This window comes from Triturus cristatus, chromosome 3_2 (genome assembly GCF_964204655.1).
Source record: "Triturus cristatus chromosome 3_2, aTriCri1.1, whole genome shotgun sequence".
Taxonomy (NCBI): Eukaryota; Metazoa; Chordata; class Amphibia; order Caudata; family Salamandridae; genus Triturus; species Triturus cristatus.
The window spans coordinates 680,572,120-680,585,133 of record NC_140584.1 but is presented as its reverse complement, the minus strand read 5'-3'; the positions used below and the strand labels follow the sequence as shown (position 1 = coordinate 680,585,133).

Here is a 13,014-nt window from a genome sequence, read left to right as displayed (position 1 = left end):
TGAGGGGAGGGGGTCCGAGGCCTATATTTGTGAAGGTCATTGAGGACTGGCACTGAGGGAAACTGAGACTGGCATTGAGCGAGGAGCACTGAGGACTGGCACAATAGGGAGGGGTATTAAGGACTGGCATTCAGAATTGGTACTCACCGAGGGTCTCTCAGGACTGATATGGACCAATTGAGCATTGAAGACTGTGTTGAGTGAGGAGTACTCAGGGCAGGTACTGACCGAGTGAGCCCTGAAGACCGTGTTTAGTAAGGGGTACTGAGGGCAGGTACTGACCGAGTGAGCATTGAAGACTGTGTTCACTGAGTGGTATTGAGGACAGGTACTGACAGTGACTTTGACAACTGTGTTCATCGCGGGGTACTTTAATTTCTGGTATTTATATGTTTCCCTCATGTTCATTGCTTGATGTTTGCTCGCGAGAAAGTGTCACTCATAGTCATTGAATATCACTCATAATTACACTGAATTTATGAAAATGTCACACACAGCAATCTGAAACCTTGGCAGCTATGCACAGTGCAGAGTGCACTCCTGCCTCTGCTCTGCGGAGAAAAAGCGCAACTGCCATTGGTGAGGTGACCTCTCACTTATGAATGGCAGTGGTGCTTTTTACCCGCACAGACAGACAGACAGGTGCTGCGGTGCAGTAGTTGGGTTGAATTTAGTAGTGCGTGTGCCTCACACACGCACTACTAAATTCACTCCAAGTTACCATACCAGTCCACCCACCCACTGCACTGTGCGTGCGCAGGGACAGGGTGCCGTGCAGCCGGTGCATGCAGGCCACGACCCACGTACACTTACTTTTGGCGCCACACCCACTGTCTACTACCACCACCCCTTGTGACCAGGAAGGCAGTGAGGCACCTGACCTGCCTTAATTGTAGGCATAATGAATGGATAACCTGGTGCTCGTTAAGGTCATCCTGTACTAAAATTAAATTTGTAATTAAAAATTTGCTGTAAAATGCATCATTTTGGTCTGTCTTTTTCCAAAATTTTCTTTGGGGGGGGGGGAGAACACGCCCAAAAAACCCTAGTCATGGTCGGGCTCGCTCGCTGCGCTTGCTCGCTACGCGCCGGAAAGGTGCTGCTCTGGCAAAATTTGCCAGGGCTACTTTCAGTTCCCAGTCTGGCCCTGATGATGACCATGCCTCCACTCCTCCTTTAGACTGGAGTGGCCTCAGCCCCAGTAGGTAAAAAGTGTTAGAAACTGAGAAGAGGTACAGTAAGGTGGCTAAACACCTAACCACCTCATCGGATGATCAACCCTCTACGTGGGTTTGAATTCTTTGTTGAGTTGGAAGCAGCCTCTAGAGTGGGCAGACCCCCAACCAGCAACATAGGGATCCTACACCAGGACTAGTATAGCCTTGATAATTGAGAGTATCTCCTGAGAGTAGAGAGAGGGATAGTTTCAATATAGATAACTCATATGCAACAACACTATCCTATGATGCTGCCCTACACGTCTGAAGAGAGTGTGGAAGTGAAAGGGTTGTGTATGATTTGATTAGTCCACAAATTAAATATGATGCAAGAAATGTGACCATTGCACTCCTATCCTTAGCTTACTGCTGCATCAAGAGCACACTTTAAGTCCGTCTGCATCACTTACAAAGTTTTACACACCTCTGTTCCCTATTGAAAATCTCTTCCAGTCCACGAGGTCTGTGTAATTCAGAACTTCTTCTCCTTAACCCTCCTTCATTCAAAGAAGACCAATGTATGAAATAGTTATTCTCTCGCTGACACTAGACCGTAGAATTCACTTCCAGCAGCACTACGTACCATTCTGTGTCTTAAAACCTTTAAAAAAGAACGTCAAAGCATCCAGCTCTGAAGAAACAATTTCTACTCCAATATTGCCCAACTATTACTTCACCACAGTTTAACCCCTTTGGCACCTCTCTATATTGCTGTCCCAACCTCAGAATGTGCTCCTAGAGTTCCAGCCCTGCGTCTCCCTTATTTGTTGCTCTCTGTTGACTATTCCCAATGCCAGCCTTTTCGTCCACTTATTCCAATTTTCCCTACGTTTATCCCTTTTTTTGTGGAAAACTTTGCTTTGTATTTTTATTTACTGTATTTTGTTTTCCTAATTTGTATTTGACTCCATTGCCTTGTCAGCACTCTGATGCCCTTTGACCAAGTTCATGCTATATAAACTTGAATGAATACATAAAACTGACTCAGATAAAATGTAAAAAGGCTTACTTAAGGCATTTCAAGCCAATATGTATGTCCTGAAGCAAAGCAACAATACTGCGCTTCTGAGTAAATGTTTATGGGCCTGTGCAACAGCTGTTCTGCTTTATTAACTAGTCCTTTCTTATGTTTTATTTTAGACTTGCTCGTTGGTGTCTTTGGCGCTGACAAAGCTGTTTTATATAGGTAAGAGTCATAATGAAATTCTGGGTGATAAACATAGCACCCCAATGATTTAAAGCATATCAAGCAAATACAATTGCATTTGGTTTCCTGAAAATAACAATAATATGGTCTCATTTATGTTTGCTTAGGTCAAGGTCGGTTATCAATGTGAATGCAGCTTTAGAGGTGTCTCCTTCAGTCTTAAATCCAGACAATAAACTATGCTCTCTTCCAGATGGAACCAAAGTGTCTTGGTAAGTGTGGGTGTTATGTTGAATAACCAATTTTTTATATTCAGCTATATGGAACAAGTACAGGATTGTTATGAATAACTGCCCAAAGCAAAAATTGTTGCATGAGGGAAGCCACTCAAAATGATATACAATAGAGCTTTGTTTCTACCTTCTCTAAACTGTCCATGATTTGAGGAAGGCAGGGTTTATTTTGAGGATTTAGGCAAGTTGCACCCTTTTCCTTTCTCTCAATACTCTTTCCACTGTTCAGTGACAGACTGATTTTATATAAACACATTTTATTGATTTTTTTGTGATAAAAAAAGAGAAATTCGTCCCACTCAGTACCACACCTGTCCCCACCTACCTCTCCAGTCCCCATCAAATCCCAGAGGATCTCAGCTCTGCAAGGACCCAGCCTCCAGAGCATTTGCCAAACCGTAGTATTCCCACCATTTGCCCTAAATTTTATAAAACTATTGTGGACAGCCTCTGGCAATATAATTTGGTTCCTCCTGTTTGGCACACCAATCCATGGAATCCTAGCCAAGGATCAGCCAATGTGTCCCCAGTAACACAGGATCAAGGGGCATTGTCACTCCACAAGGAAGAAATCAGCCTTTGGTATCCAGCACCAGGTTTGGGGCGAATGCCTGCCTGCCAGAGCCTTTGTGTCATCATGTAAGCTGAGTACAAGTAATTTTGTTGTATCATCCTTAGCCGTGCTGAAATCTGAAATAGCAAATACATGGGGGGGGGGGGGGTGGGGGGGGGGGGAACAGCATGCATGCCTTCCGCCATCCTGTGTCTTCCAGGTCCTCTACCCAAAGCTCCCATCTCTGCCGAAGCTGCTTCAATGTCTTAAGAGAATTACAGACCATGGAGTGATGGATCTGGGAACTCCCACCTCGGCCCAGGTTTCCCAACAACAATTTGGCTTCCAGGGGACTAAACTCGGGCAAGTCAGTTAAGTGTGCCTGATTCGTGCCGTAGTTGCAAGTATTTGTGAAATTGAATGCGGGAAAGTGTAAAATGGGTTTGTAGGTCTTGAAAAAAGTGCATATCAGAGCCATGCATACATTTCACAACAATCAGATCCCAATAGCGGAACCCTTCCAGCTGTGCCATGTGCTCCAGTCAAGAGGGGAGCCTTTTTTGGGTTAATTTCTTATCCCAACCTGTAAATCTGTTGGCTGCCCACCACACCAGAAAGACCATCCTGGAAATCTTCAAGAAATAAAGTGTGATCGGAAGGCTACATAGGAAGTGCATAACATTGTCCAAACCAAGGCACGCTACCTCTGGTTGCTAGGTTGGGTCACTTCAACCTGCTGTCAACCAGTCATTAATAACTAGAAGTTAGGACCCCCAGTAGTACAACAGGATGTCCACTGCTCCCAACCCACTATCGTAAGCTGAATAATGACATTTAGCGATTGCTGTGTGTGGGGGGCCTACCCCTCCAAAGAAAGGACCGGAGCATTGTTGCGACCTCGATGAGCTAGGTGTTGGGGATGCGGAGTGGGATGTTCTGCAGAGTATAGAGGAAACAGGAAAGTATCATCATTTTTAGGAGTGCAACCCGACCCAGGGTGTTAAGGGGGAGAGTATTCCAGGTGCTAAGACAGGCTTTAGTCACCTGTAGGAGGGGGAGTAATATTGAAGCTGCGTGTGAGCTCTGGCACCGTTGCTGTGTACACACCCTAGATATTTGAAGCTGCGACCAGAACCGCAATATCAGACTGCCATGCAAGCTCAGCATTATCTATCTCTGTGCAATGGAATTAAAAGCAACTTGCCACAGTTCACCAGGAGCCCTGAGGCTTCCTCAGACAGGTGTAGGATATTCAAAGAGTGCAGGCCAGATGTCGGGGGTCAGCAAGGAAGAGCAGAACATCGCTTGCATATAATGCAATTCTGTCCTCCATTGTATCACTCCATCTCCATCCTCGCTTTGGGTCATCACACCAAATTATTTCATCCAGTGGTTCCATAGCCGGGGCAAAGCGAAGCATTGAGAAGGGGCAGCCCTGCCTAGTCTCTCCCCAGATCAGAAGGGTGCGTAATGGCAGCCCATTAATGAGGACCTGCGACGAGGGCTCCATATACAAGTGTTTAACATAGTTGCAGATGGTGGATCCAAAACCCATGCTTCATAACACCGAATCGAGATAGACCCAGTCTACCGTGTGGAAAGTTTTTTCAAAGTCTACAAGTAGCAGTGCTGCAGAATCTCCTATGTCCTGGATATGGGCAAGGGCGATGTGGACACGCCGGATACAATGCCTAATGCGACGGTTGGGCTGAAAACCACATTGCTCTGGGTGTACCAGGGTACCCAGTACCTGCAGCAACCTTGTCGCCAAGATCTTGGCATATATTTTATTAGCAGTGTTAATCCAAGAAATAAGGCAATAGGAGGTACAGCTGGTTGCCTGTTGGCCCAACTTAGGGATGACCACAATAGTCTACAGATCGTGGTCTGCAGGGAAGAAGTTGTTTTTTCCCACTTCCTTGTATAATGGGAGTATTTGTGGAGCAACAATGTCTCAGAGTTTACAGTAATATTCAAGGGGGAAGACATCTGGGCCGTGGTCTTTCCCAGACAAGATCGCACATCGCAGCAAGTACTTCATCTTCAGTAATGGGAGAATCAATGCCTGCATGTTAGACCCAGGTAAGACAAGGGAGAAGGACGTCAGTCAAGAGAGGATAGGCGAGTTTGAAGGTGGGCTTGTGGGAGTCGAGACCTTTCTTGTAATCTATAGAGACACCCGCAATTGCCTCTGCGGTGTGCAAAGGGTTTCCTGATGTGTCATCAATAGAAGGGACCAGTCCTGAACTAGCGTTTCTGGTGGCTTGCCAGTACAGGAACTTACCACTTTTGCCGCCATGCTTATATACCTGGTAAATAGACGCCTGCAAGCACTTGCAGGCCTCATGAAACGCTAGCTGCTGTAAGGAAGTCCCATCAAGCTCTAATGGTCAGCTGAGGGATTCAGTTGCATTTGCTGCCACTTAAGCCTTCAATCAAAGTAAATGGGACTCAAGCTATGCCATACAACTAAACCTGTCCATCTGCACATTCTTAAAGTAAGATTTGGCCACCCCTCAAATTCTAGCTATGCCCGCAGCCCAGAGGTACACGCGCCATGGACCATCCCTTTATTAATCTCAAAGTATGTGTGTAGCTTTTCTGAAAAGTGCCTGAGGAACTATTTGTCTGTGAGGGACCAGGCGTTAATTCACCACATGGGTCTTGTAAGATGTGCTGGGGTCCCTACCCAGAGCACCAGTGGAGAGTGATCAGAAATCTCGTTGGGAGAATATTAGCAGCTAACGTACTTGCTACATTCGTGGCAAATAGGAATATGTAATCAATGCGGGATAGGGTTTTTGTGGAAACAGATGTGTGTATACACCCTCTCCTGTGGGTGCCTCATCCACCAGCTATCGCATAGCCCTAATGAGTCTACCCAGGAAATGAAAGCCTGTGCTGGTGCAAGAGAGGACCAGAGACACCCATGTCCGTATTAAGGGTGGCATTGAAATTTCTCCCCCAAGGAGCAACATCCCAAATGGTAGCGCAGCATTCACCTCTTTGATCTTAAAAAGAGTTTATTTACGCAGGCCAAGGGGGCACAAAAACACTTATTGTGTGGTTTCCCTTTCAGTTTGCCCTAACACCCTGCATAGTGGCCCTGGGAATCATGGATAATCTGTATCACTAACAGAGGGAAATGTTTGCGTATTAGAATCGCTACCATTCTGGAGCCCCTACCAAAACCTGAGTGAAAGACAGTCACATACGAATTTGCGTAGAAAGGAGCACAGAGAGCCCATTAAATGAGTCTCTTGCAATAGTCAATGCCCGGCTTGGGACACCTAAGGAATCTGAGTCCCGCTGTGTGTTTGATGCGGTATAGTAGCCGGTTCAGATTCCAGGAGGCTGGTGCACCAAAGTCCGGTGCGCTCGCTCCACCACAAATCATGGCGATAGAGCACCCTTCGAGACTCATAATCTAACCACTGCTCAATGAAGGTCCATGGGTGTGGGGTTTTGACCCCCCTCTGAAAATCCCACAAATGGCAGATTACTGTGCCTAGAACGATTTCCTGCATCCTTCTGCTCTGGTTTCCAGGGTTCGAACAGTAGATAACAGCGTTGCTACCTTTGCCTTGAGGTCCATGGTGTCATCTTTAATGGGGGGGACACTGCCTTCCACCTCGGTAACCATCCTTGCCACATTCCGGAGGTCTTGGTGGAGGAGGCCAACGTCAGTCCCACCTCACTAATCTTCATTGCAAGGGCTTCCCGAAAGGTTTGGATGGCCTGCTGGATCTGGACCACATCTGTGGCTACAGGGGGTTTGAGAACGTGGCCACTGACTAACGGGTATAGTCATATGGGCAAGTAGTAAACGTGTCTATTTTTGACAGGGCCCTCACATGTGGGGCCCTGTCCTTCCCCATAGTGCAGTAGACAACGTGAAGTCTATTCAACCACCGCTCTGAGCACAAAGGGGAAGCAGCTCACCACGGAACTAGACCTTTAGAGCATTTGCTCCCTCCCATCTCTGCTTGATGTTTGCCCCCTAAATTTCCAGCAGGAGGCACTGATCCCCTGGCCCGCCTGCCTCTGAAGTCCACCAGAGGCAGTACGAGCAGCCGGTGCGGAGCTCACCAGCCACAGCTAAGCATTGCTGAAGGGCCCGGTCCAATAAACTTTTGGGGGGGGGGAAATCACATTAGTCCGATGGCGCTGTGTAATCTTGGGCAAGACGTCCTGCGGCATGAGGTCCTACCTCCAATGGGTCCCCCAAAATTCAAAAGAGGAGGCACGGACCCCACCAGCCCGTTTATCTCAGAGGCCCAGCAGAGGCGGCACCAGCAGGGTCATCTAGTGTGCAGGGCCCAAGTGGGAGACAGGATGATGGGGCAGTGCGAGGACCTCCGCCCTGAAGCTGCGAACAACACCTGCACTCCCTGAGCCTCCGGGCCCGGCGTGTAGGCCCAATGGAGCACTGCCCCCCCCCCCCCCCCCACCCTGCGGCAGACACTGGTCTCGCCTGCGCTCTCCGTGTCTCTGGCCCAGCCTCTTCTCCCAACCCTGGTAACACATTTTCATTAATGTCACTGTGTCACCACAATCATTAATATTGTCACACAAATTAAGATCTAAAACAACTGACCAGATTAGGCTGAGCATTGAACTGTGTCCGGAGGAGCTTTGCTAAGGCTAACACCTGTCTGTCCTATTTCTTTGTTGCTGTTAAAGGTAACCGGAGATCTTTAGGTTAAATGTTCATGCAGCCTTCATAAATGGTTGCCATGCAGCTGCTTGGCCCCTCCCTGCGCCTGTAGCATTATAATCAGGACCACTGTAAATATGCGGTGGAGAAGAACCAAATTATGCAGCAGGCTTGAACAAATTATGCGCCAAAAAAAGCAAATTATGTGGCATAAAGTGGCACATTTTATGATACTATTACTTAATTATTTTGTCATTTTTACACTTGGAAATAGTATCTAGGAGAAACCTTATTAGTTACAATTTGACTCTCAAATACAGAAATAAGCAACTTAATGACAAGTCATACTTAGCAAAAAGTGTCTCAGTGTGCTAGAACCCAAGTTGTTGTGTTTTTTGCAACTTTTGATCTGTTTGAGCTACAAGCAAATTTTTTTGTTACATGCCAAATGTAGCAAATGTATAATTTTACGAAAATCGCTGCAGAACTGCATAATTCCAGTGGCCCTGATAATAGTTCTTGATTTCATAACAGACAGACATACGTGCACCGCTGAGGTCTCAGCTTGGACGTGAGTGTGGTTCTTGCACCCCCCCTCCTCCACTGCAAATGACCTGTCAGTGGCCACCAGACTGCAAAAGGAGCTACAGACCACCCCAGTGCCTCTGGATTCTTCTCTATGATGCAGTTGAATCCTCTCAGCTGAGAGCAGCCAAGTCCGGCCTTCTGCCTGCATGGACTACCTAGACGCCTTACAGAGCATGTTACTGCTGTGTGCCCCAAAATAGACTTTCTTGAGAATAAATATTCTTGGTATTACTACAAACTGTATATTTTAAAAAGTGAAGCGTAGCTTTTAGCATCTTCAAATGTTTTTAGGTCGAGTATGGGCAGCTCATGCGCTGCTCTGCGATGCATGCTGTGTTGAGGTCTGGCATAGAAGCCCCGCCCAGTTCCCACTCATCTTTTCAATTGGCTCCTGTTACTTTCCTTGCAAAATTGTTGCTTTTCATTTGTGAATAGGCTTAGTGGTCCCTCCTTGGTACCGCCTTGTCTGCATTTGTAACATCCCATATCGAGTGGACTTTTTTACTTGTGTTGGTATACGGTCTGCGTTATGTAGTCAGTGAGCACTTAATGATCTAACCCCTTTTCCACCCACGACATCGCAGCACGCCTCACGCTTTTATAATATTAGTAGTGTGTTTTTTTGTTTTTTTTAAATAGCTCAGACTGCCACAGTGACGGCTGCGCCCTTGGTTTATTTGCGGCGCCAAATGGGGCTGCATGTTTTTTTTGTTTTTTTTACTGTTAATTCACTTTTTGTGGTTGTTGTTTTCAGGTGCCTCATGGTGTGCTTTAGGTTTAAATCTTTTTTATTGACATTAAGAAACTATCATCAACAGCATCCGCATCTGCAGCCTACAACCCCTCGGGCCGGCAAAGTATCATACTGATGGATCAACGCATCTTAAGCCCTTCTTGGGCGCTGTTGCTAAGTCAATTTGATACACAGCATGTCGCCTACAACCCCTCGGGGCCGGCCGCGTCTGAATCAGGAGGGAATCAGAGAATCCCCTCTTTGCGATGGGTTAATGTTGTGGAGCCTCCCCGCAGCGCCCCACTCCTTAGGGAGTACATCGTATTCAAGGGAGCCCACAGGTCCATGCCTGACCGAGTGTCATCCTTTGGCTGTAACGGCTCCGATCGGGGTGGCAGGACCCAAAGCTAAGACTGGTCCCTGAGGACACCACTCCGTTCCCAAAAATTTTTTTGACCATCCCCAACAAGCCCCCTCCCTCCCCAACTCCCAAATCCCCCGCACCCCCTCCCCCCCCCTCGTCCAGTGCGGCCTTCGCTTGTTCTTACATGGTCCCGCAGTCTCCCCCCAGGCGCACCCCTGCTCGAGTGGGATCAAGAAAGCGGGCCTTCCTGCCCCGTAAGTCGCAAGAGTCTAAGGTATCTCGGGCAGGTCAGTTCTCTAAATTCCGTGGCCAGAAGGGAGTGGAAAGGCTGCCAGAGATCTTGAAACCGCTCTGCCTCCCCCGCTGCCGTCAACGACATTTTCTCCATTCCAAGCACATGCCATAGTCTGTGCAGCCATCCGGTGACGGTGGGGAGTGTGGGTGATCGCCAGTGTATAGTGATGTTTTGAATGGCCGACCCTAGCGCTATTGCTATCTGTCTACCTCTGCGAGATTTTAAGGGGTACATCAGCGCGTTCGGAAGACCCAGTAGAATATAGGCTGGGAAGCGCGGCAGCTCAATGTTGAAGTGGGAGTCTACATTGTCTAACACCTCCTTCCAGTAAGCATCTAGAAGGGGGCATTCCCACAGTATATGGGTCAGCGTTCCTACCCGCCCACAGCCCCTCCAGCAGGTGGCCTCTTTGCTACCATCTATTGCGTGTATGCGTTCCGGGGTATAGTACCAGTAAGTGGAGATTTTTGTAAGGGTTTCTGTTAGGCCTGTATGGTATGCCGAGTGTCTAGCTCTGTACGCCACCTGTTCCCATTCTTTGTGGCTCAAGGACCTACCCAGTTCCCTCTCCCATCTTTCTCGTCCCGGGTGGTAGAAGTGCAAAGCGGGCCTTTGGATAAATTTATAGAGGTCACTTATGAGCTTAGTGTCAGATGCACGAGACAAGAGCCAGCGCTCGTAAGGGAGAAGTCGTCTATCTGCTATGTCCCGCACCTGCGGGCTCAACGCCTAGTGGCGGGCCTGCAAGTAGCGCATTCTCTCCGTCTCGGAAAAGGCATAGTCTTGTCGGAAGCTCGTGAAGGGAATGACCCCTTCCGCAGCGTACAAATGGCACAAAGCTCTGCATCCCGCCGTGCGCCAGTGAGCGAACGCGCCGCCCTCCATTCCCGGTGTGAAGTCCGGATTATCCACCAGGGGTGTCAACGGGGAGGGAAATGTGGTCAGCCCATGTGCGAGATTGGTAGCGTCCCAGACTCGCAGTGGCACTCTAGTGACAAAGGAGGCATAGAGATTAGCGGGGCGGTGAATCCTGCGCAGGAATGGCACTTCCTGTAGCGGCCTGCCCGCCACCGCTTGATCTTGAAAAAGCCAGTGCTTATCTGACTCCCACCTGCTCCATTCTACGAGGTAGCGCAGCTGTGCCGCTTGAAAATATTTGCGGAGATCTGGAATGCCTAGGCCTCCCGCCTCCGGTGCCAGCAGTGAGAGTGCCCTCCTCATTCTGGGTTTCTTACCCTGCCAAATAAAACGCCCCAGGTCCGACTGCGTCCGCTGGATCCACCCGACCGGGGGCTGTAGCGGAAGTGCCCGAAACAGGTAGAGCACCTGAGGTAAGATGGTCATTTTAACGGCCGCCACTCTGCCCAACAGTGAGAGAGTATTGCGGTCCCACCTAGTCAATTCCTCCCGTATCTTCCTTCCCAAAGCGGTGTAATTAGCTGCCGTCATAGCGGGCAGGGTGGAAGCCAGTTGGATTCCCAGATAGGGCACTGAGTTCTGTGACCATACGATCGGGACCTGACTCTGCAGGAGGGTTCTGGTCGCCGGTGCGAGTGAGAGGTCCAGGGCAACTGTCTTCCCCATATTCATCCTGAATCCTGCCACTGCCGTGAAAGCAGACAATTCCTCAATACAGGCCGGCAGGGCTGTAAGTGGATCCTCCAAGGAGAAGATCACATCATCAGCATATAAGCTAACTGCATGATAAAAACCGCCCATTTTCACTCCCTTCACCGCCGGATTGTCCCTTATTCGCTGTGCGAATGGCTCCATGTATAAGGCGAAAAGTAAAGGCGACAGCGGGCATCCCTGCCTCGTACCCCTTTCAATGGTAAAACTCCCGGAGCTGCATCCATTTACCCTCACCACCGCGGTCGGGGCTCTGTAGCAGTTGAAAATCATGGTGCGGAATTTGTCCCTCATCCCCACCTTCTCTAACAACCGCTCCAGGTATGGCCAATGCACTCGGTCAAACGCTTTTTCGGCGTCCACCGCCATCAATAGTCTCTCCCCCTGGATCCGTGATGCTTTCTCTAGTATATGTGTAATCCGTTTGGTGTTATCCACCGTTTGCCTCCCTGGAACGAAGCCCGCCTGATCTGGGTCTATCAGGCCCGGTAAGAGGGGAGCCAAACGAGCTGCTAGCATCCCCGTGTAGAGTTTGAGGTCAACATTCAAGAGTGATATCGGCCTGTAAGAGCCGCATTGCGATCTGTCCTTCCCTGGTTTAGGGATGACCGTCAGACGCCCGCAGCAGATCCGGCGGTATGGCCCCCTGCTCTGCGAAGGTGTTAAAAAGGCGCGTGAGGATCGGTGCGAGTGTTACGCAAAACGTTTTATAGAAGAGGGGGGTGTAACCATCCGGTCCCGGGGATTTACCGTATTTAAGATTGGCAATGGCCGAGATAACCTCCTCTACCCGTATTTCCCTGTCTAAACTCTCTGCCTGCAAAGGCATCAGTGATGGCAGAGAGACCGAGTCTAGGTACCTTTGCGTTGCGGATGCATCCGGGGAGTCCCCGGCATACAGATCGGCGTAGTACTCGCGGAAGCGTTCTGCGATAAGAGCGTCCTCCGTAACCGCTGCCCCCGTGGAGTCGGTGATCGTCTTCACCAGACATTTCTGTCTCGCTACTCGGAGCCTGCTCACCAGCATTCGGCCGCACCTGTCCCCCCCCCCTGTATAATAGGCGTGTTTGAGACAGAGCGCCGCGTATTCTGCGCGATCCATATCTAAAGCCACCAGGGTCTTTCTCGCACCCTGGAGTTGCCGCCAAATCCGGGGGGCCCCCGTCCGGCGGTGTATGTGCTCCAGTTCACAGACCCTCTTTTTGAGTTCCTCTCTTTTACGTCGACGTTGTGCGTTATCCACCGCCGAGATCGCGATAAATTCCCCTCGGAGTACCGCTTTCAGAGCGGCCCACTGAGTCGCCCTGGAGGTCTCAGGTGTCTCGTTGTGGGACTGGTATTCCCGAATCGCAAACGTCACCTGCTTAACGACATCCCGTCAGTGCAGTAAGGTGTCCCGCAGACGCCATACCCGGGGGGCACGGGAGACCGGCGGCAATGAAAAAGTAGCCGTCACTGGGGCGTGGTCCGACATGGAGATCACTCCTATTTCTGCTGTGGCAGCGAGGGCGCAGACAGTCCCGGTGACCAAAAAGTGG

The 13,014-nt window shown here is 49.3% G+C and overlaps 1 protein-coding gene across 1 annotated transcript in view; it reads left to right on the top strand.

Annotated features, from left to right (window-relative positions):
• The window catches only part of ITGAV (integrin subunit alpha V), a 382,159-nt gene that overhangs the window by 212,050 nt on the left and 157,095 nt on the right, over positions 1 to 13,014 (top strand). Inside the window, exons 14-15 of the mRNA XM_085648702.1 lie at positions 2,358 to 2,403; positions 2,532 to 2,636. Coding sequence (XP_085504828.1) covers positions 2,358 to 2,403; positions 2,532 to 2,636 — 151 coding nt within the window. The remainder of the gene's footprint in view (positions 1 to 2,357; positions 2,404 to 2,531; positions 2,637 to 13,014) is intronic.